General features: G+C 37.9%; 1 protein-coding gene across 1 annotated transcript in view; it reads right to left on the bottom strand.

The window, feature by feature from the left end:
• Positions 1 to 4,158: 4,158 nt before the first annotated feature.
• Positions 4,159 to 25,079, bottom strand: part of LOC141541562 (cytochrome P450 2J2-like) — a 35,464-nt gene continuing 14,543 nt past the window's right edge. The window contains exons 4-9 of the mRNA XM_074265791.1: positions 20,643 to 20,803; positions 17,771 to 17,947; positions 13,013 to 13,148; positions 10,178 to 10,365; positions 8,855 to 8,993; positions 4,159 to 5,237 (exon numbers count right to left, since the gene is read on the bottom strand). Of these exons, the coding sequence (XP_074121892.1) occupies positions 5,056 to 5,237; positions 8,855 to 8,993; positions 10,178 to 10,365; positions 13,013 to 13,148; positions 17,771 to 17,947; positions 20,643 to 20,803 (983 nt within the window). The 3' untranslated portion in view covers positions 4,159 to 5,055. The remainder of the gene's footprint in view (positions 5,238 to 8,854; positions 8,994 to 10,177; positions 10,366 to 13,012; positions 13,149 to 17,770; positions 17,948 to 20,642; positions 20,804 to 25,079) is intronic.

Genomic DNA, 25,079 nt, shown 5'->3' with positions numbered 1-25,079 from the left:
GCTAGGAGGGATTGGGAATCAGAAAGGAATAAATCCATCTGAAAGGACTAGTTTCTTAAAGGGACCACAACCCACATCATTCCCCCCTCAAGCAGTTAAAACTTAAATTCATTTAAGAAAAAAAAAAAGACTTGTGGCAGAATCTCTTATTGAGGCAGAATTGAAGATTTTCTCCAAGGATCTTCAGAGTTCCAGGGTCCCCTCTTCATTCCCCCATCAATAGTTACCTCTAAATGCATGTGGAAAAAAGGGTTATCTCCTCTTAACTGCTTTGTTCTGACAAGGGTTGTAGAGATTTTGGGGGTTCATGGCAGGAGGTGAGGCATGAGGTATGGGGTTCGGAGATGGCATCTAAGGGGTGTTTATACTGGTCAGTCGTTCCCAGTCAGTTGTCCCATGTTCTCCAGGCTTAAGGGCAGTTGAGAATCCATAGTTTGAAGCCTAGATGAAAAATTTCAGGAGTAGATTAAAAGTGGGGCATCATTCAGGGTGGAGATGGTGACATTTGGGAAATGGGGAAATGCATTAGGTCACTTCCCTGAGCTGCTTATAGAATGCTAATGGCCCATCTAACTATCAAAGAGAAGTAGGAGAAAATGCTGGGAGCAAAACATTATTTGTCTATAGCAAAAGGTGTTAAGTAGCCTAGAGTTTAGCCCTTTTACTCTTAATTTTCAGGGAAGCTAATTTTTCCCGGGGTTGTGATTAAAGGTGTGGACTAAGAATTCAGGGGAAGCAGGAGGCCTTGATATCTAGTCAAGAAAAAGCAGTTTAAGCTCTTAGAAATTTTTTAAGTGTGCTGCTTTTCTTTAAAAGAAGAGAGTTGGTTCCTCAATAAGCAAAGATCCTGAACCTTCCCTCCTACTCTCCCCTTATGGGAAAGGGGTGGAAGGGGTCAGAGGGAGTTCCAAGCATCAGCATTGCCTACCCAGTTTACCAGCCCCTAAGGTATTCAGACTGTCCTGGGATAAAAGGGGAAACAGGGCCAGACACCAATTTCCTACCAGGGAGCAAGATGCCAAGGGATCAGTTCAGCCCCTGTAGTGTTTGCTGATGTAGTTTCTCCAGTGTTCCTCCTGCCTGGAACTCAGGACAGAGACTGTGGTCTCCTCGGACAGTTTCTGTAGCACCTACAAGCCTAAGTCTGGGAAAGATTTGTATTAAAAGGGGCACATCTGATCTGTGTCTTTTTCAGGAGGTAGGAGTTGCCCTGAGAAGGAGAGCTGAGAGTCTCAGGTTAGAGAGTTGAAAGGAAACCAATAAGTGTTAGCAGCAGAGTGGAAGAAAATTCCAGGGCTCAGAATGGGCTCCTCTAGTTTTGTTCTCAGTATATTGGCCTTAGATCCCTGAAAAAAAGTTGAGGGGGTGGGTAGGTCCCAAGTCTCATTAGGTTGATTTTTTAGCTTTGAAAGAGGCAAGTTTGCTGGGTGTTTTGGCTTTCCCACTTTTTGCCTGATTGCAGAGGTAAAGTATCAGTCCAAGGGTTTGAAAGAGAAAAGAATGGATTTGTCCAGAGGGTTGGTGGGGGGAGAGGAATTGAAATTCAGTTAATCTATTCAGAGTTCAGGATTTGAGATTGAGGTATTTTTCTCAAGCCCAGTGTTTGTCTCTGCATTAAGAGACAGCTTAAAGGAGAATCTCTAGGCATGGAGGAGGGAAGCTGACCTATCTTTGCCACAAGCCCCAAAACTTTCCTTTTCTATAGCATGACCTTATCTAGATGTCTCTATGAAGGTGAGACAAAGAAACAGGAATTTGTCTGCCCAGTCTCCCCGGTGCCCAGACAAATCCTAACCCGAGCCCTTGCTTCGTGGGAGGGCCACCAATGATGACCCATGATGAGGACAAGGCTCTCCGGAATAGTTCCACCACTGGTCCCACCACTGGTACCCTGGGAAATTTGAACTTTCCCCCACTATAGAAAGGTGATATGGTGGGCTTGCCTCAGTGAAAACCTCCTGAGAAGGCCACCAATGTGGTAAGCCAGAGTAGCCAGAGGTGTGGTTAGAATGGGCGTGTTCTTCATTCAATAGCTCCTTGCCTAACTCCAGACAGTATTCATATTCTATAGCCCCTGGGCTGCTTGGGCTGCAATGCCAGAGAAACTGAAGTAGAACTGTGACATGACACAGCAAGGAAGAATTTGTCAGGGACCAACTATAGAACAGAGAACAAGTCTAGAGAGATCTTGAGAAAAACAAGAAAGACAGATCTCTCTCCTAAAGATGTTCACTGAATTGAAGTTAAGGAGTTTGGAAAACAAGTTCCATCTTTCCTTCTAACTCATTTCCTGCTGTAGTTCAGGGAATGAGAAGAGAAAAGAAAGAAAGAAGCCATCTTTACTCTCTTAACAATTAATTTTATTTGCCTTGATTCAGAGTTTTATTCCCCCAGGATCATTCTTGAAGCCGCAATCTGGCCAGGGTTGGAGGCTAGAAAAGAAATCCTTAATTGTTGGCAGGGACATAGAATTCCAATCCAGAAAAAAATAGGACAGAGTGTGCTAAGAGCAAAAGGTCTTGGGACTGAGAAAATTAGGAGCAAAAGAGTTCCCACCTATAAGGTTAGGTAGGAAAGTGAGAGAGAGAGAGAGAAAGAGAGACATAGCTAGGTTTAGCTAGGTTATCTCTCCAAGAGCATCTGAGGAAAGTTTAAGTTCCCTGAGGCTAGGAAAAAAAAACAGAGATCAGTTTGAAATCCCCTGTTTTTGTAGGCAGCCTAGTGAGCATTCAAAAACGTAATTTTGAGGCTTCTACAGTTAAAAGGCTGTGAAGGGAGGCATTGCTCTAAGGCAGGATGACCAAATCAGGGAAACAGAGTCCCGTTTTAAAATGTATGGGATAAGTTTTAAAATGTATGGTGTCATGTTCTTTTTCTCTAAATTGAAATCGTTTTCTAGGAGCAGGTTTCTTGGGAAGCTTCTGGAGGCAGCCTTAGTTTCAGTTCAGTTCCAATAATCACCAAATGTAGTCAGGAGTTAAAGTCCAGATCCTTTATTTTCTCCTTCCAAGACTTGTCTCCTTCCTTGGACCTGGTTAGCTTTCTGGAGGCCTATCTGTCTCCTTGGTTCCCTAAGAGCTCTTTCTGAATCTCTCCAGTCAGCTTCAGCCTCTTGTCCTCCCAATGTTTCCAGCCAGCACAACTATGAAAGTTAGAATGAAACTTGACTCCTCCTCCCAGAAAGTGGGCTTGTGGGTTTCCGACCTCTGACGTGTGAATCTCCCAAAGTCCTCTCCCAAAGTCCTCTTTGGCCCCCAATCTCCTGGAGCTTCCAGTGAGCTTGTCCTTTTAAATGCTCTTTTAAAGATGTGAAAGGTGTGAACTCTGAACTAGAGAACTTTTAGGTACCATACTAAATTAGACAACCTACTTAGCACCTTGTAAGAATCCAAACAGTATGGGACAAGCTTACTTCCTAAGAGGGCTTAAATAATGTTAGATATGATGGGATACCACAGATATGTTTTAATTTGCATCTCTAATAGAGATTTTGACCATTTTCTTTTATGTGAATATAAATAGTTTAGACTTGTTCATATCCTTTGACAATTTATCACTTAGGGAATGAGTTTTTTCACAAATTTGACTAAATTGTTATATATTTGAAAAAATGAAACCTTTATTAGAGAAACTTCTTGCTAATTTTCAACAAAGTTTTCTGCTTTTAACTTAGGTTGCATTCGTTTTGTTTGTATAAAACTTTTTTTTTTTTAATTTTACATAAACATAATTATCTGTTTTACATTTTGGAATGCTCATATATCTTATCTGGTCCTACATTCTTCCCTTATTCATACATCTAGTAGATAAATTATTCTGTGATCTCCTAATCTGGTTGTGGTATCATCTTTTATATCTAAATTATGTACCCATTTTGACCTTATCTTGGCATACTGTATCAGATGTTGATCTGCACTTAACTTGTGCCATAATCTTGTCTAGTTTCCCAGAAGTTTTTTTTTTTTTAATTTATTTATTTATTCATTTATTTTTGTCCAGTAATGAGTTTTTGTTCCAAAAGCTTGAATTTTGGGGCTTATCATATTTTAGATTACTATAGGCCCTTCCATCTTCTGTTTCACTTGGGTTTTACAATGGTTTCCATAATCAGCGTGGAAATGTAACTTGTACAAGCACCTTTGATAGAAACAGGGAAACTTTAAGAAGAATGGAGAATTTTAATAGGTAGCAAAGTAAAGCTCGGGGCATTTCTAACCTATGAGAGTATAATTAGTAGTAGAATAGTTATGATTTATCATGTATAAATCTTTTCATAGGGATAAGGAATTTAGCTCAGCAACTTATGAATTATTATTTCACACACTGAAAGTCAAAGGAAATAAAGAACATAAAAGTCAATAGTTTAGAAATGAAACAATCAGGAATATTTATTGAGCTCCTTCTGGGCACTGGGCTGGATGCTGTAAATCCAAAGACAGAAAAACTGCCCACAAGGAGTTCACAACCTATAAGGATTTCTTTGGACCATTATCATCAACCTAGGGACACTTCTCTACCTCATTTAAACTTTCTGAAAACTTCCCTAAAATCACATCCATTTTATGAGTTACCATCCATAATGGTAGAGAGGAATCATTGCAAACAAAAACCCCATCTCACACCAATGTTGAGGCAGGGGAAGCAAAGCAATGGTTCTCTATTCATAGAATTGGGGGGTTGTCAATTTAGAACTGGAGGGGACTTTAGAGATCTTCCTCCTCCTCATTTAGATTTGAAAACAGAGACCCAGGTTCAAGGGACTTGCCCCAAAATCATCCAGTTGGTAGGTGATAGGGCTGAGATTTGAACTCAGCCTTCAAATCTTCATCCAGTAAGGACTCTGTGCTTTCCTTTTGCTGATGTTCACACCTCTCCCTTTTCTGAATGGGAATGTTCAAACTGGGCCACAGATACCATCCTTTGATCTCTCCCCTCTTTTTTCCTCCTTGACTTATCTGCCTGTCTCCAACCAAACTCCAAAGGCAGGAAAATAAGGATGGTTCCAGATTTTTCCCTGTGTTTCTTGGAAGATCGCACCCCCAGGCCTGGCTTGATCTACATCTCTCTAGGAATGGCACAGATTTTGTAGGGGACAGGAGAGATGGTTAAGCCACTTCGGGAGTCCAGATTCAGCTGGGTGTTTGGGGGAGGCTGGAATGTGAACTTCTGGAGCAGGCTGGTGAAGAAAAGGAAGAGCTCAGTCCGAGCCAGCTGTTCTCCCAGACACACCCTCTTTCCTGAAAGGCAAGGAGATCAGAGTAAATCCACTAATGCTTGGAATAGGCTAGGGGTTGGGGATGGGGATCTCAAGGGCCTGGAAGTGAATCCTGGCATTGGGATTGGTCTTAAAACCATTATTTAGTAACTGGTCCATAGCCATAGCTGATCAGAATCCAAGCCTCCCATATCAACTTTGCTACACTGCTGCTCACCTCAGAGACATAGTATAGTATGTTTGTAGGCAGCAGAACTGAGTTCAAATTTGGATGCTTCTCACCCAGATGTCACCAGAAATGTCACTGAGTGGTCCCAAGTTTGCTCATGTGTGAAATGAGGTAGTTGGATGATGTGACCCCCAAGGGCTCTTCTAACTCTGAATCTAAGAACTGACTCCTGTGGAGCCTTAGGAAAGAATGGTTCCGGTTCTAAATTTAAGGCATGTGAGTTCAATGGAGAGTGCTGGACCTGGAATCAGGAAGTCTTCAGTTCAGATCCTACTCCTGATACTAAGAAGCTGTGTGAGTCTGGGCAAGTGACCCAAGTGCTCTCAATCTCAGTTTCCTTAAGTGTAAAAAAGCATCTGCTTTACAGGGAAAGATGTAAAGGACCTTGCCAACCTTCAAGTATTGTCTAGTATTACTAGTACTAACATTATTACTACTGCTGCTATTACTAGTTACTTATGACTACTACCACCACTACTACTACTACTATCCATCCAATCTCAACAAACTCAAATTATTTCTGGTGGGAGAAGTGTTGGATTGGCCATAAGGACACTAAGGAACCTTCAGTTCCATAAGATCTGGCCAAACTAGCTGTTTCTTAATATGGAATAAAGTTACTGAATGATTCTGTGACTTTTCAATACCCCAGATATCCCAACCCTTAATCTGTTATTGTTCATTCAGAAATGTCAGGAAAGCAGCTCCCCTCCTTCAGCCTTCCTTCTGGCCTCTGGAAGAAAAGTGATGATCAAGATTCATACGCAAATGGACAGAACCTGGCTTGGGAGCCAAGAAGATCATTCATTCAGAGATGGAACTCGGAGGGACCTCAGAAAGCAATCCAGTCAAGCTTTTTCATTTTATAGATTTGGCAATTGAGTTTCAGGGAAGTTAATGATATGATTATGTCCTTCCCTGCCTTATATGTAATAGATAAAAGATCTTCTTTAGCAACAAGAGGTGACTTATTTTAAGTGATTTCCAGTTTACAAAGGACTCTGGTACAGGATTTATCACCATCAGGTGAAGTGTTAAGTAATTAATTCATTGAATAAACTCTCAAGAATAATAATATGAGCTGATACTTATGAAATGCTTTAATGTTGGCAAATCCTTTAAAAATATCTGATTTAGTTCTCAAAACAACACTGGGAGGTTGATACTATTATTCTCCTCATTTCACAGATGAGGAAACTGAAACAAATCTTACCTAATAAGTATCTGGAGTCAAATTTGAACTCATGTTTCCCAAGCCCAGAACTCTCTTCACTATCTCACCCAGCTTCCTGAATATCTATTAAGTACTTACAATATGTCAGGCACTGAAATAAATGTTAGAAACAAAAGGAAGAAGCAAAAATGATTCTGGCCCTCAAGGAGCTTATATTCTAGTGACAAAGCGAATAGCAAGTTCATAGACACAGAGTAGGGCAACCAGGAAGGTAGGGCCAATGCATGAGTCAGAAGATGTGACTGTGGTGTGGATAGAATTGCTCCCAGGACTGAGGGGAAAAGGCAAGATAAGGCCAAGTTACAAGTACATCCAATTGATCAACATTAATTTTATAAGCAATAGGGAGCCTTCATAGCTCACTGAGCAAGGGTGAGGGCAGGGGCTAATAGGATTAGATATACACTTAGGGACAACCATTGTAGCATCTGGGTGGAAGATGGATGATTTAGCAAAATGACTAGATGCAGGGAAATCACTTAGGAGCTTATTGCAATAGTCCTGGTGAAAAATAAGTAGGCCCTATAGGGATGATAACACTTTGGAAACTGTAAAGTGCCATATACATTTATTTCACACATATGTATGTATGTATGTATGTATATATGTATATATACACACATGTATATATACACGTATGTATACGCATATATATGTATGTATATATGCATATGTATGTATGTGTATATATACATATATGTATGTATATATGCATATGTATATATGCATATATGCACACATATATATGTATATATGCATATATATGTGTATGTATATGTATGTGTGTATGTGTATATATGTGTGTCTGTATGTGTATATTTTTTTCATTTTAATAAGATTTAAATAGTTTTAAATATTTAAAAAATATAATCTCTTAAATTTCAAAGTCTGATCAATAGATTAAATTTAAGAAATATATTTATTTTGAACTAGTTTTAATATTTTTATAATTTGAAAAATATTTTTATAATTTTTAAAATACATATTTATAAATGTAAATTTGGTGCTTCAGGTGTCATTCAAACAGGATGACTGAGGCAGCACTGATGGTTAGGATACTATTCTTTCCATCTCTGTTTACCCAGGCTGCTTCCCCACATTAGTCAATACCTTCTCTTCCTTCCTGACCATTAGAACCCTCAACTTCCTTCAAAGCTCAGCTCAGAGGCTGCCTTCAATTGAAAGAGCCTTCTCCTTGTTGAAATGTCTTTGTATTTGCTTAGGACTAGAATATCACGGATTTGAGGGTGGGAGGGACCCTCCAGGCCACCTACTCTAACCCTGTCATTTATAGATAAAAAACAGGCTCTCAGAGTGTCTGGGTCACTCCAAGTCACACAAGAAGAGACATGATTAAAACTTAGATCCTCTAGTTTGAATTCTTGGGATTCTTGGTTCTTGGCTTAGAACTGAAAATAACCTTATTGGCCATCTAGTCTGATACCCTCACTTAATAGATGAGGAAACTGAGGCAAGGCATTTCAGTTAGATTGCCCTGGAACACCCAGGGTTAAGTACCTGAACTTGTGGTTGTGGTTGGACCTGGTAGAACTTTGGGGTCCTTGCAAAGGGTCTGTAAATCCATCAGGCAGAACCCAACCTGAAGATGGAACTTTGCTCCCCCATTGCTATTCTTTAGAGAATGCAGATTAGCCCTCCCTGTCTCCTCAGACAGATGGCTGCCATGTCCCTTCCAGACTCACTTAGAGACTTTTCTTCAAAAGGCTGAAGGTGCTCTGGTGATGAATGAACTACAAATCCACATTAGATTTTTGCTGTGACCACCACATAGCATCTAGGAGGCACAGTGGATGGAGTTCAGGGACCTGGGGGTGATTTCATATTGAACATTCAATATTGTGTGGCTGTAGGCTCATGACTTACCCTTCCTGACATAATGTTTCTTGATCTGTAAAATGGGTACCTGTAGTCTCTTACCTCTTGGAGTGGTTATGAAGCTCCAAAGGGATGTGATCTCTTGTAGATTTTAAATGGCTATCTAAAAGTCTGCTATTTTATATTTAGTTGAAATATAATTACTCAATCATTGACTTTTACTAGTATTTGCACTCTCAAATGGTTGTGGGCAACAGGAAGTAGAGACTCCAAAGTTTCTTCACATTAAAAAGGCAGTTGCCCCCAGCCTAGGGCCCCTTCCCTACTAAGTGTGGCTCACCCATTGAGAAAGGCAGAAAGGACTCTCTTTTCTTAAATTGACCGTTCTCCAGAAAATGTTCCGGGTTGAAGGTGTCTGGGGTAGCCCACTCCTTGGGATCCCTGTGTAAGGCAGTCATGTTGGTGGACAATATAGTCCCCTGGAAACAAGAGAAGAAAAGTGATTCCAAATTTGAGGAAGAAGTAACCTGACCCACCCTCTCATTTTACAGAAGAGAGCCAGAGGGAGCATAGAATAATAGGGCTTTTTAGCAGTCAAGCCTGTTGTGGGACTCGAGAGTTCTTAAGGCAGGGGATCCCACTAGTAAGACTTAAGATCCCTTCTCAGAATCATGTTTTAGAATGAATGAAATGAAACACATAGGACCACAGGGTAAACTGATTACATTGAAATATAGCAATCCAATAAAAAACAAAATAAAACAAAAAATAATCTCATGAATTCTAATTAGGTTAAGAACCCTGCTCTTAGAGAGTTATAACTTTAGAACTGGAAGGGATTATAGGGATCATTGGCCTTATCCCTCTCATTTTACGTATGAGTAAACTGAGACATTGAAAGGTAGACTCACTCCAGGTCACAAGATAGTGGTATCAGGAAGAATGAATCCAAATGCTTTATCCTAAATTGCCCATTTGGGGCAAGTGTGATGCCATGGGCATTGGGGGATTTGCCTTCCAGTTGGCCTCTGCTCCACACTAACTCATGCTTGTTTATGAATCAAATTGAAAATCAGTAAGTTTCCCAGAAAGCAATGTGCTTTAAATTAGTAAATTCCCTGAGAAGTCGTATAAGAAATTATGTGATAAATGCCATACTGTGAAAAACACAGGGACAGCAGATAAAGAAGCCCATTCAAAAGCTTCACAACAGATTGGTTAAATACAAGATTATATCACTGTTAAATATAGAAGTAGAACTTAAGATAACTCTGAGGTAGCACTTGACACCTCTCAGACTGGCTAAGGTGACAGGAGAAGATGATATTAAATGTTGGAGGGAATGTGGGAAAATGGCAAAATAATATGTTCTTGATGTTACTGTGAACTGATTCAACCATTCTGGACAGCAATTTGGAACAATGCTCAAAGGGCTATCACACTCCATACCCTTTGATCCAGCAATGTCTCTACTGGGCTCGTATCCCAAAGAGATCATAAAAGAAGGGAAAAGACCCACATGTGAAAGACCAAATTCATGTATCCTAGACCAAGCTGTGTTCTATAATCCATGTTTTTTAGTTTCATCTTCTTCAACTCCAGTCCCCAGGGTACATGGAAGCCATGGAGTCGCTTCAGGTTCATGGGAGAGAAAGTCATTTACCTTTGGCACATAATATCCTGCCACTGTGGTATCAACTGTGGCCACTTTGGGTGCATTGAAAGGAATAATATCTCCCATTCTTTGAACTTCATGAACAGCTGCATAAGTGTAGGGCATATTCTCCTTATCAGCCATGGTGGGCTGCCGAGATTGGCCAATCACCCTGTCTATCTCTTCTTGTATTTTGCCTAGAAAGAAGATGGAAAATTTTTGGACACAAACTATAACTCAGATTTAAAGCACATTTACAATTTTGCAAAATATTTTACAGGTTTTATCTCATATGAGCCTCATAACAATGCCACGAGGATGGTGCTATTGTTACCCCCATTTTGTAAAGGAAAGATAGGTAGATAAAAGTTAAGACTTGCTCAATCACCAATGTAGACAGAATTGAACTCAAGGTTTTCCTTTCCCTCTTATTCAGTTTTCTTTGATCCTGTAGAAGAACTACATTCATACATATGGTTGGATAGAGACTTAACTGATTAATGCCAAAAAAGGATGTTGTGTTTAATGGCCATTGATACCTGATTTACAAGTCAACCATGTGTAGGAGACAGTTCTGAAAGACAAGTAGTAATTTAGAACTAAGATAACTTGACTCGCTATGTGAACTTATCCCTGAGAAAGAACTTCTGAAGTCTGTAGCCAAAAACAAAGTTATTTCAAGTCAAGGCAACATTAAGCATCTGCTCTGTGTCCAGAACTCTACTGAACTAACACTTAAAAGAAAAAGAAAGGCAAAAGACAACAGTGTCCTCAAAGGAGCTTAATATCTAATGATGGAGACAACATGCAAACAAGAGACAAGCAGGATAAATTGGAGATATCACGGCAGGAAGACACAAAAATTGAGGTGTATTGGGAAAGACTTTTCACTGAAGATAGGCTTCCATATGGGACTTGAAATATGCAGAAAGCTAAAAATGAATGATAAGGAGGAAAAGCATTCCAGGAATAAGGGGACAGACAGAGAAAAGATCCAGAACCATGAGGGGGAAGGTCTTCTTGGTGGAATGACTAAAATGCTGGTTGTACTAAATCAGGGAGTAAGGTATAAGAAAACTAGAAATATAGAATAGTGAGCTTAAAAAGGTCTTTGAATGTTAAATAGGGCATTTTGGATTTGATCCTAGAAGTGATAGTGTGATATTGGAGTTTACTGAATGGGGGGAATCACTCAATGTGATTGAATGGAAGAAGGTTGGGAGTGGGGAGAGACATGAGGCAGGCAGAACCACCACAGGCTATTGCAGTTGTTCAGGTGTGAGAAGACCGGACTTGGAACAAGGTGAGGACAATGTTGGATGAGAGAGAATATTCAAGAGATTTTGCAGGCCTTGACAACAGATTAAATGAGTAAGTGAGATAATGAGTAAATGAGGAATTCAATGTTTAATCATGCTTTTTCACAAGAATCCTTCAAATACTTGGAAGACTGCCTTTATGGTTCCCTTAACATTTGACATATATATATATATATATATATATATATGTATATATATATAATATATATATGTATATATGTATATATGTATATATATACATATATATGTGTGTGTATATATATATATATATACATATATACATATATATGTATATATATATATATATATATATATATATGTCATATTCCCAGGGAAATATTTTAATCCTATTGTTTTTCTCCTATTTATTCTGTCTATATCTTGCTTGCCCATAGCTTTTTGCTCTCTCCCATTACACAGCAAACTCCTTGAGAACAGGGCCTTGCTGCATTATTTGTTGGTTGTTGTTTAATTATTTTGTTTGCTTTCTTTGTATCCCTAATACTTATCTCAGTGTGTGCCACAAAGTAGTTACTTAATATGCGTTCAATATATATCTCAAAAGTCTTGTCCAAAGTCTCATGACCACTTACATGAGAAGCTTGAACTAGAAAACAACCTTCTGACTCAATTCAGTTTCTGTTTCTCCAAGATTTTTGCAAGGAGGGGGGGATTGCTTTCATTCTCTGTATTTATGTCCCATGTGTTTGGCATATAGTAGGCACATAATAAGTACTTATTTGATTTCCATGATGCTGAATGGCTATTTAGAAGCCTACTTTGGGGTTTTGTCTCAGAAATGTAGCAGAAATGGTTCATTTTGGATGTTACCTTAAATAAAATAAAAGTATATATAGTTCTGGGATTTTCAACTTGGAAACTGTGGATTTCTCTAAATAATTATTGGTAGAGATGTGAAAATCCATAATCAGTCTATTGATCCTTATTCTGATCTTATTTTAAATCTATGGAAACTTTTTAAAATATTTTAAAAGCACACAAATTCATTTGTATATATTACTTTTTGTTATTACAGAATTTTTCAATAAATATAGTTCATTAAAATATTAATAGTAATAATATAGTAATTGGCATTTATATAACACTTTAAGTATTACAAAACATTTGGTATTTTTCAAGATGTTTGATTCTCAGAATGACATATGGAGTAATGGCTATTATCCCCATTTTACAGATGAAGATACAGAACTTTAGAGAAGTTATATGATTTACTCAGAATAATGTGATTAGCAAATACCTGCATCAGGCACATTTTTTTTAAATTACAATTTCATTCTCTCTTTACTGCCTTAGTCAGCAAATACTATCATATGAGGAGTTGCAAGAAATTTTGATATTAAAAGGGGGTTTGTATGATTGTGAAAAAACAGTAATCAACTCTCTATTGCAATAAGAATATGGCAATAAGAATAAGACAAGGTGTGTAAAAGTACTTGAAAAATTCACAAGATAAATTCTTTAGGGCAGAATTCTAGAGGTGCATAGCCTCATGTTATCACTGTACCTTGGATCTCCGGATAAAGGGCCATATAAAGAAGTGCCCACCTCAGAGTGGTTGAAGTTGTCTCTGTTCCAGCAAAGAAGAGGTCCAGGGTACAGAAGACTAAATTTGTTTCATTAAAACTAGAATGGATGTTATCCTTAAATTAAAAAGACAAAGATCAATCGGTTAACACAAAAATAATTGATAATGGAGCCTGGGGAAGGTAAAGGTGGCAGATCTCAGACTTTTGTTAACTCTCAAAATATAGTAACTGTTGCTAACACTGAGAGCTCTCATTTCTTTTTTTTTACCTTGAAATATTCTTTTATTTTCCAATTTTTATATAAAATTTTGAGTTTAAATTTTTTTCTCTTCCTCCCACCTCTCTGCCCCTCCTAAGATTGTAAGCAATTTGATATAGGTTACATATGTGCATTCATGTAAAACATTTTACCTTTTAGTCATGTTATGGAACAAGAAATAGAAGAAAAGGAAGAAAATTATGAAGTATGAAATAAAAAAGTGAAAATAGGAATCTTTGATCTGCATTCAGATTTCATCAATTCTTTCTCTGGATGTGAATAGCATTTTCTACCATGAATAGTTCTTTCGATTTGTTCTAGATCATTATGTGACTTAAAAGAACTAGATTATTCATAATGGAGCATCTGACAACATTTCCAATAGTTTTCCCCCAGATTTTCTAGTTCTGCTCACTTCACTTTGCATCAGGGGATGCAAGCTTGTTCAGGATTTTCTGAAATCCACCTGCTTAACATTTCTAATAGAATAATAGTATTTTATATTTATACATCATGACTTGTTTAACCATTTCCCAGCTGAGGGGAATCCTTTCAATTTTCAAATCTTATCCACCATGAAAAGAGCTACTACAAATATTGTACATGTCCATTCTTTCCCCTTTTTGTGATCTCTTTGGAATACAGACATACTAGTGATGTTGCTGCATCAGATGGGATGGATATATCTATTGTCTTTAGGAATAGTTCCAAATTCCTTTCCAGAATGGCTGGATCAGTTTACAACTTCACCAACAGAGCATTAGAGTCTCAGTCCTTCAAGCGCATTTTCTATGGCATTCATCATCTGCTTCTTCTATCATATTTTCCAATCTGATAAATATGATGTGGAAACTCAGAACTGTTATCTAATTATTAGTGATTTAGAGAATATTTTCTCTATATCATTATAGATGTTATTATAGATTACAGATGATATAGATGGATTGGATTTATTTACCTGAAAACTATTCAAATTCTTGGATCAATCATCAAATATAAAAGAACTTATATTCTTTTTATAATAGTGGCTTTTTATTTTTTAAAATACATGCAAAAATATTTTTACCAATCAATTATGCAAAACCTAATTTTCCTCCCTTCCTCTTCTCCTTTCCCCTCTGTTAATGACCTTGCCTAAGTGAAGGGGCAGTTCAAATCTCTGAGAGCCTCCACAGGTGTGGATTATAATATCTGAAGGAGTTGCAAAGCAACCTTTACTGACACAGGAGTTGCTTGTGGACTGGGAATGAAATAAATTGGAAGCAGAAGAAAGAGGAGAGAGGTCAGATAATGTAACTGTCTCTCAGTGAAGAGGGTCAGAGAACAGGAACTGCTTCTGAGTCTCCTTGTATCATCATCATCCTCTCACAGGAAGAGCTCCATTCTGAGTCAGACTTCCAGCAGACACTGGCAGTTGGCTCCTGTAGCACAACATCCCTTCCCTAACCAGTAAGTAATTCAATATAGATTCAATATATACAATTCAAGAACTTGTATTCTTATCAATTTTTCTTAGTTCCCTACATATTTGAAAGATAAGGCTTTTATCAGAGACACTTGCTGTAAAATTGTTTCCCACCTTTTTGCTTTTCTTCTCTCTTGGTTGCATTGGTTTTGTTTTTTAATTTAACGTAATCAAAATTATCCATTTTGCATCTTGTAAATACTCTTTTTCTCTTGTTTGAGTATAGATTATCCCCTTTACTATAGGTCTGACAGGTAAACTCTTCCTTGCTCTTCCAATTTGCTTATGGTATCATGCTTTTTGTCTAAATCATGCATGCATTTTCATCATATCTTGTTATATTGTGTAAGATGTTGGTCTATACCTTGTTTTTGTCACATTGTTTTTCAGTTTTCTTTGCTTTTGTCAAATAGTGGGTTCTGATCCCAGAGCCTCGGTTACTATGGTCATTGATTACTATGTCTTATGTATCTAATCAATTCAATGAGCCAGCACTCTATTTCTTAGACAGTACCAGATAATTCTGATGATTGATGGTTCTGAAATATCTTGAGATCTATTATAGCTAGGTTCCCTTTCTTTGATTTTTTTTTCAATAAGCCCCTTAATATTCTCAACCTATTGAATTCCCATGTGATTTTAGTTGTGATTTTTTTTTCTAGCTCTATAATTTTTGATAGTTTGTACTGTATGGCACTGATAAGTCAATTTATACAGAATTGTTATTTTTATTATATTGATTTGGCTTACACACAAGCCATTGATATTTCTCCAAATGTTTATATTAGATTTTTATTTGTGTGAAATATATTTTGTGAAGTTCCTGGGTCTGTCTTGGCAAATAGACTCCAGATAATTTTTATTATCTACAGTTATTTTAAATGGGATTTATCTTTCTATCTTTCTCCTACACTTTACTGGCAATACATAGAAATGCTGATTTCTATGTTTTGTTGTGTATCCTGCAACTTTGCTAAAGTTAATTATTTCAAGTAGATTTTTAGTAGATTTTCAAGGGTATCATTATGTCATTTACAAAGAATGAAACTTTTGCTTCTCATCACTTATTTAAATTCCTTCAATTTCTTTTTTGTTCTTTTATTGCTAAACTATCAGTTTTGGTACAATACTGAATAAAAGTGGTGATAATGAGCATCCTTATTTCATCCCTGATCATATGGGTAAACCTTCTAGCTTATACCTATTTTAGATAATGCTGGTTGATAGTTTTGGACAAATATCGCTTATCATTTTAAGGAGAGAATCATTATTCCATATAATTTATTTTAGTTGTTTTTAAGGGGAATGAGTGTTGGATTTTGTCCAAAGCTCTTTTTGCATCTAATGATATAATTGTGTGATTTTGTTGGTTTTCTTATTAATATTGCTAGTTATGCTGACAGATTTCCTAATACTAACTAGACCTACATTCATAGTATGAATCCCACCCAGTCATAGCATATGAATTTTGTGATATAATGCTACAATCTCCTTAACAGTGATTTTTTTCTTTAAAAAGTATAGCAATATTCATCAGGAAAATTGGTGTATACTTTTTTTTTTGCTTCTTCCTGTTTTAGATATCAGTACCATTTTGTGTTATAAAAGGACTTTAGTAGGATTCCTTTGTTCTATCCATGGGCAACATAGTTGCCTAGACGACCTTCCTTTAGTTCTAGGTTCATGTCCCCTCTATTTCATGCTCTTGTAATAGAGTACAAAGTAAAAAGAACTTTGGTCATAAAGTCTGTCTTCCATGATTACTGGGCAAATCCTTTATGGTGTTCTTCATCTGTGAAATGGAGATAATACCTCTGCTGACTATCTCATGGCATGGTGTGAGGATGAGAGTGGATGGGAACACAAACCATTTTGCATTTCTTGAAGTATCATATGCACCTAAGTAGCAGTTTTGTTGTTATTTTTAAGCATTTTTATATTTTCTAGTTAAAATAAATATCTTCTTATTGATTCATTATTTTAATAAAAAGAAAAATAATAGTATCACAATACTTTAATTTGCCAACTATTCCATAATCCTGTGAGATAGGTGGCTTAATAATATTGTATCCATTTTTCAAATGAAGATACGGAGACTTAGAGAAATGGTTTGTTCTTGAGTAAACTTGGTTGATGAATTTAGGATCTGGAATATAAATAGAAGCCCACCATTCTAAACTTTTACTATATAGAAAGTAGTCACAAGATCTTGAAGTGGAAAGGAGACCCAAGAAGCTTAAACTCAAATAGAAATGGGCCATTAACCTATATGTAAGGATCCCTGAAGACATATGATTTGCACTATCTATATTCTCATGCATTTATATTTATTTTGTTAAATATTTCTAAATTACATTTTAAATTGACTTAAGGATATTTCAGAGTGACATAGGCTGAAATGCTGCTTCCATATTTGACTGTTGCACAAATTCCCAGAGGGTTATATTTTGATTGTGTATATAAAATTGATAATTTAACTTATTTCTATATTGTTGTGAGGTTTGCAAAGAATATATGTGCAATAATTCTCATTAGTTTAGGAGGCACATATGAACTTAATATTACAGATAAGAAAAGCTTGGAGCTGAGAGATGAATTCATAGGGATGAAATATCAGAGCCAGCACCATCACAGTCAGTAAGTTTTAATTTAAAAAAAAAATGATACTTGGAAACAAAAAGCTGGTTCAAATCCAGCCTCATGTACTTATTAACTGTGTGACTACAAGTCAATTAACCTCTCTGTCTCAGTTTTCCCCCATATATAAGCAGAGGATTGAACTCAATGAATGCTATGACATCTGCTAGTTCTAAATAAAAATTGTGAGCTCTGCATTAAAACCAAAATAACAACCTCCATTACTTGTGCCCTTTACCTCCCAGGATTGTCATTGAGGAATGATATTTATATGATGAAGGAAATTTTGAAAATTTTAATAGATTACCCTTTCCAATTCTTCATGTTTTCTGATTTTAAACACTCAGTGCCCACATTCCACATTGTCTCCATTACCTTGGACAGCTCCTTCAGGTAAGCATCAATGAAGTCTTGGGGCTCCTCTGCATTCAGGTTTTCCTTGTGTTGTTTGATCACCCGTTCCACAAAAGATTCTAGCTTCTTCCACTCTCTAAAGAATTTCTGGTGAGCACCTGGCAAGAATTTCATTATCCAAGGAAACATATTGTACAACTAAGTAAATAAAAAAGAGAATAAGTATCAGTTCCTGTTTCACTGCCCTCTCTCTTCATCTTCCTCAATCTAAATCAGGACAGAATTCTTGACAATGGAATTTACCCTAATTCTATGTCCAACCATTCATGAAATTCACTCTCCCTATAACTACTGTCTAGTCCCCCATACTATTCTTCTTTCAATATCCAGGATGTCATTGAATCATCTCCAGATCCTTTGTAATATCCTAATGCACATAAGTAATTAATTTACAAGGTCATCAATTTAGGTAGCCTCACAATCTGTAAAGAAGATGGAGGGACATCATTTCTAGGGAAATCACTTGTACTTTGGACCTGCATTTCCCTTTTAGTCTTGCAGAATTCCCTTCTAGTGAATTTGTACTTTGGCTCTCATTTTCCTAAGAAGATAAATGTTATTGACCCTTTGGATTCATTTTCTTCCACAGCTTGACTCCTAAGAAAATTAAGTGAAATCATGAGCTGGTGACTCCCTCGGTGAGACTTACTCACTGACCAACCAGGAAAATTAGTTGGAATTTTAAATTAAGGTTTAATAAAACACAAGTTAGAATCCTGCTTCAGACAGATATTAGTTTAGGTCAGATCATTAACTTCTCTCAGACTGTTTCATTGTCTGTAAAATGGAGATAATAATAGAGCTACCTCGAAGGGTCATTGTTAGAATCTAAAGGAATCAGTACATCAACATGAATTTATTAACCAGTAAGTACAGTGCTCATTTAGTATAGTGTTGTAGTAAATGCTGCACATACAAAGGAAGAGTGAGTGAAAAGTAATCTGAGAGGGGAATGCATCAGACATTGGAGGGACTGGAAAAAGGCATCTGGCAGTACAGGTTAAAATTTACGCTCTTTCTTGAGGGAAACCAGGAGATATAATTGAGGAGGGAACACAATCTAGACAAGAAAAGCCAGTGCAAAGATACCAAATCAGAGCTTTTATTCTGTTTCTCTATCTCTTGTCTGTCTCTCTCTGAATTTCCTTTTCTTCTCACTGCTTTATTCTCTCTCACAGTCACTCTCGGCTCGCTTGTTCTCGCTCTCGGCTCTCTTTTCTCACTCTCGCTCTCTTTTCTCGCTCTCTGCTCTCTTTTCTCGCTCTCGCTCTTTTCTCTCCCTCTCGCTCTTTACTCTCACTCTCGCTCTTTTTTTCTTGCTCTCGCTCTTTTTTTCTCTCTCTCATTCTTTTTTTTCTCTCGCGTTTTTTTCTCTCTTGCTCTTTTTTTTCTCTCTCGCTCTTTTTTCTCTCTCTCGCTCTTTTTTTCTCTCTCTCGTTCTTTTTTCTCTCTCACTCTTTTTTTCTCTCTCTCACTCTTTTTTCTCTCTCTCTCTCTCTCTTTTTTTCTCTCTCTCGCTCTTTTTTTCTCTCTCTCGCTCTTTTTCTCTCTCTCTCGCTCTTTTTTTCTCTCTCTCGCTCTTTTTTTCTCTCTCTCGCTCTTTTTTCTCTCTTGCTCTTTTTTTTCTCTCTTGCTCTTTTTTTCTCTGTCTCGCTCTTTTTTTCTCTCTCTCGCTCTTTTTTTTCTCTCTCACTCTTTTTTCTCTCTCTCGCTCTTTTTTTCTCTCTCTCGTTCTTTTTTCTCTCTCACTCTTTTTTTCTCTCTCTCACTTTTTTTTCTCTCTCTCTCTCTCTTTTTTTCTCTCTCTCGCTCTTTTTTTCTCTCTCTCGCTCTTTTTCTCTCTCTCTCGCTCTTTTTTTCTCTCTCTCGCTCTTTTTTTCTCTCTCTCGCTCTTTTTTTCTCTCTCTCGCTCTTTTTTCTCTCTTGCTCTTTTTTTTCTCTCTTGCTCTTTTTTTCTCTGTCTCGCTCTTTTTTTCTCTGTCTCGCTCTTTTTTTCTCTGTCTCGCTCTTTTTTTCTCTCTCTCGCTCTTTTTTTCTCTCTCTCGCTCTTTTTTCTCTCTCTCTCGCTCTTTTTTTCTCTCTCTCTCGCTCTTTATTTTCTCTCTCTCTCGCTCTTTATTTTCTCTCTCTCTCGCTCTTTATTTTCTCTCTCTCTCGCTCTTTTTTTTTCTCTCTCTCTCGCTCTTTTTTTTTTCTCTCTCTCTCGCTCTTTTTTTTTTCTCTCTCTCTCGTTCTTTTTTTTCTCTCTCTCCTTCTTTTCTTCCCTCTGGAGGAGAAGATAAAATTCCTGCTTTCCTTCAAATTCTGCTCAAGAGACAATATGTTTTTCCCTATCCTGCTGGCTTATAATATCACTGATAATAACTTTTTCCCATTGGATTTATTCATTTGCATATACACTCACTTGAAAGCATGTTGTTTCTACCAACAGAATGTAAACAAACAGAGATCAGGGCTGCTCCAATTTTGTTATTGTATCCCCTTCTAGCACAGTACTTGACACACAATGAATACTAATGAGTATTCATAAAATGGTAATCTGGGACAATATTTTAGATAAATGTAAAGTTGCATAGAATTTTTTTCTTATTATTTGGAACTCAGTGTCTGGAACAACATGGATCCCGTAGGCATGTTCTTTCATGTCACTGTTTATAAAAGTCTTGTTTCTTTCCTCTCCCCTACTGTTTCTTTTTACTTCTTATAAATGCATGCCCCCAAATACTCAGCTCCTACCAATTCTCACAGACATTTTTGCTTCTTTTCCCATGAAGGAAGTCCATGACCCAACTGGCTTTGTGCCAGCCCTGCTCAGGAAGGGATGGTCTGTTACCTGACACTCCCACCTGCCTTCAAGCACTGTGACATCATCCAAAGTCTTTAACAGCTCCCGAAACTGGGAATCATGGTACTCAAAGCGATGTCCAAAAGTTACGGAGCAGATAATATTAGAAACAGCATTGTTGAGCTGAAAGTGGGGATCAAAGGGCTGCCCTGTTTACCAGAAGATAAAGGGGAAATGCAATTTTTCATGTTACTCATGTTCTTGGAAGGAACAAGAGGAATCCAATAACAACAAAAAGGAATCCAATAAGAGTTTTCTCCTATTTTCTCTTTTAAGTTTTTTTTCCTTATCCTCCCGCAACCCACTTTCTAGTACATATCTGCTTTGTTATTATTGTTCATAAGCAGCTAAAAGATGTGAGATAAAAAAGAAAATAGCATGTCCACTTTTTAAAATTTCAGTCGAGACTTGGGATTAAATGGACATAGTATTTTCAACATGGGTTATCAATTTGGCTGTGAATAAGCTACTTTATCTGTCTTTATTTCCATTTATTCATCAGTAAAATTAGGATGTTGGACTAGAAGGTAGAGGAACCTTCTACCCTCTACCTATGTTCTATAACTGATATGTCATTTTTATAAATTCACAAAGGTGTACCCATCTGTATAGTCGGCATAGACACAAAAATATACATATGTGGCTATCGATATATGTAAGTTTTTGTTGTTGTTCTTCCTTTTTTCTTGAAGAGGACCATGTCATCAGGGAGGTGATATCATGACACGCAAGTAAATTGTGTTTAAGTGGGGAAGGGCTGTGCAAGTTCACCTGACTCATTTTTTCCCCCAGAGTTATCTGGGTCCAGTGGCCAGATAAAGATCAGGAATACCAGAGAGGGCCCTGGATGCAATGGGAGACATTGATCTTTAAGTTAGCATCTTCAACATGTCTTACTTTGATTGAGGCCACGCCTATTCAGTGACTAAGGTTAGGCAGAAATTGGCACAATGAATCTGTGGGCTACTTGCATGAATGTAAATGGTATAGCTGGATATAAAACTGGAGATACTGGCATGAAAATAAAATATATGAGGTGAATAAGGAAGGGAGGCAGTATAAAGTAATGCATAAGCCTTGGAGCCAGGAAGAACTGTCCTCCCTCAGACATTTACTCAGATCTTACTTCAGACATTTACTAGCTGGTAACCTTAATTCGAATTCCTTTCCACTGTTGGTTATTTCCAGTTTCTCCTGTCTATAATGTGTTGAACATACTTGTTTACATGTTATACCCCCCCACCTTGGCCTTAGACTAGGAGCTCCTTCAGGACAATTATTTATTTTTCCTTTCTTTATATCCTCAGGATTTAGCCTAATGTTTGGAATATTATATCCATTGACTTGATTGACTGTGGACAAGTCATTTAACTATTCCACTCCCTAAGTGCCCTTTTGCAGAATGGGAGGAGATTTTGATTGATGGGTTCCAAGGCACATTCTTATCTAAATCTATAATAAGAAATAGAAGTCACAGAAGAGGAGGAAAGAGGAGTGACCTGTAATGGGCCAAAACTCTGGAGAAATATACTGAAAGGGCCCTTTAAATGGGCGGGCACAGCGCAACAGGAGATTTGATTGGCCCAGAAGTAATCTCTGTGGATATAGGATTGCCTTGTGGGTGGATATTGGCCATATTGAGATAGCTTTGTAATGGGTGACGGCTCTCTCGCTGGTTGGCTGTGTGTGTGACCTCACAGGCCCTTTATGAGCCCACTGTACACAGCAGTCACTCTCTTTAACCTGGCTCCCTAACCTGGGTGGCCAAGCCAAGCTTATGGATAGCAGAGAGGTAAGGAGTTTTGTAGAGAACAGGTGGGTCTTCAGACCAGGTATTCACTAGGGAGCTGACAAGTCAGGGCATTATGTGAGTAGGTATGATAAAGGCTTTTAAGATTACACGTGGCTGGGGGGGCGGAGCCAAGATGGCAGAGAAGAAACACACGACTCAGTGAACGTCCTCACTCCCTCACAACCAATTAGATAAATTAAGTCTCAGAATTAGCTCAGGACTGATAGATACCACAAGGACTGGAAGCACGACTTACCAGCTGAAGAGAATCTGGAGTTTCAACAGGAAAGGTCAGTTCTCAGGGGAGGAATAAGAAAGACCAGCACAGACGGTGGGGTAGGGGCACACTGCGCCCATTGCACTGGGAAGGGCTCTGGGATCAGAGAAGCCACTGAGGTAAAGGAATCTGGCACAGGCTGTTAGCTCTTCTCTGCTAATTATTTAGCAATTCAGAAGAGAAAGCCAAAATATTTTAAAACTCAAATTAGATTTTCCCCGATCCTGGGGGTGACTCAGCAGACTCAGCACCAGGGGGTGTGGCCTCAGCTACCACCTGAGAATAGTTAAGAGATTGACAAGTGGGTGGATACGGCCCAAGGCAACACACACTGCCTAGCTTAGCTGGAGGGAGTGGAACTCAGCTCCAGGAAGTCCCAGAGAAGCAGAACCTTTGAACTAGGGACCGCGGTTTCTGGCAGACACTTCCAGTTTGAGCACAGGGGCTTCTCACGTCACCTGCTGCAGACATCCACTCCCCACCCGGACACATAGGCTGGGCTTCATGCTGTCTTCACTATTCTACGCCCTTGAAGCACAGTAGTGCTAATCACCTCTGAGGCACTTCCAGGGAGGGGGTGGGGAACTCTCTCCCAGAGCTCTCTCTTAGCTCAGGCGCAGGGGCCGCTGCATCCATCCAGTCTGGGAGGAAGCTGGTAAAGAAGTAAATAATTTCCTACCCCAGGGACAGACCCCAAATCATTTTTTTAAATATGAGCAAAAAAGCTAGAAAAAACTATAGATTCCTTCTATACAGAGAAAGAGCGGGTATCCAACCCCGAGGAAGTTGACAACAGAGAATCAGCAGATAACAACCTAAAGGGGAACGATTCCTGCCCCCCATCACATAACTCTCTCCTAGAAGAAGCTCTTAAAAAATTGAGGGAGATCGAAGAAAAATGGGGAAAGGAAAGGGAAACTATGATAGAGAATAACAACGTCCTGAAATTGGAGTTGGAAAAAATAAAGAATTCACAGGAGATGCAGGGAAACAAAATTAGTGAATTAGAAAAGGTTAAAAAAACACAGGAAAGTAGGATTTCTGAATTGGAAAAGATAAAAAAGTCTCAAGAAAATAGAATTTCTGAATTGGAAAAAGAAAATAATTCTCAAAAAAAAAATTAGGGAAATGGAAAAAAATTCAATAGAGCAAAATAATTCATTTAAAAACGAAATTGGGCATTTACAAAAAGAACTAAAAACTGTGAAAGAAGAAAATAACTCCTTAAAAGTCAGGATGGAACAAATAGAAATGAATGATTCACAGAGAACCCAAGAATCAGTCAAACAAAACAAAAAAAATGAGAAGCTGGAGAACAACGTCAAATACTTACTGGGAAAATCTATAGACCTGGAAAATAGATCTAGGAGAGATAATCTGCGGATTATTGGACTTCCAGAAAACTATGACCAAAAAAAGAGCCTAGATTCTATTTTACATGAAATTATCAAAGAGAACTGTCCAGAGATAATAGAAACAGAAGGGAAAGTAGATGTGGAAAGAATTCATCGAACTCCTTCTGAAATAGACCCTAAAAAAAGAACACCACGGAATATAGTGGCTAAGCTGCAGAATTACCACACAAAGGAGAAAATCCTGCAAGCAGCTAGAAAAAAACAATTTAAATACCAAGGTGCCACAATAAGGGTCACCCAAGATCTGGCTGCCTCCACATTAAAAGATAGAAGGGCCTGGAACCTGATATTCCGTAAGGCAAAAGATCAAGGACTGCAACCAAGAATGAACTACCCAGCTAAGTTTAGCATCTTTTTCCATGGAAGAAGATGGTCATTCAATGAAACAGAGGAATTCTATATGTTTCTAAGAAAAAAACCAGACTTAAACAAAAAATTTGATCTACATCCACAAGACTGAAGAGAAACAGAAAAAGGTACACAGAACCCTTGAGAACTGTAACTCTGTTATGGGTATATAAAAAATACTCAAAGATAATTTGATTTTACTGATATAAAAGAAAAAAAGGGGGGTGTAGTAAAGGGAAGGAGGTCGGTTCAGAAAAAGGGGAAGGAGTGATAAAAAGAGGGAAACTACATCCCAGGAAGAAACATAGAAAATACACCATATCTGAGGGAACTTAGTGAGGGGGAGAATCATTGTGTGAATCTTACTCTCATCAGAAGAGGCTCAAAGAGTAAATAATTAACATATTTGTTTTTCAGAGAATTTTCTCTCACCTCATTAAAAGGGGGGAGAGGAAAAGGGAAAAGGAAAAGGAGAATAAGTGAAGGGACTTGGAGGGAGGGGGGAGGGATCCTAAAAAAAAAAAAAAAGAGGGAGGGTTGTGCATCACAAGGGGGGTCTGTAAATTAAATATAGGGGAGGGGGATCAGGGGGG

Source organism: Sminthopsis crassicaudata, chromosome 4, assembly GCF_048593235.1.
Source record: "Sminthopsis crassicaudata isolate SCR6 chromosome 4, ASM4859323v1, whole genome shotgun sequence".
NCBI lineage: Eukaryota > Metazoa > Chordata > Mammalia > Dasyuromorphia > Dasyuridae > Sminthopsis > Sminthopsis crassicaudata.
Note: the sequence above shows the minus strand (reverse complement) of the source record. Positions and strands in the feature narration are given on the sequence as shown.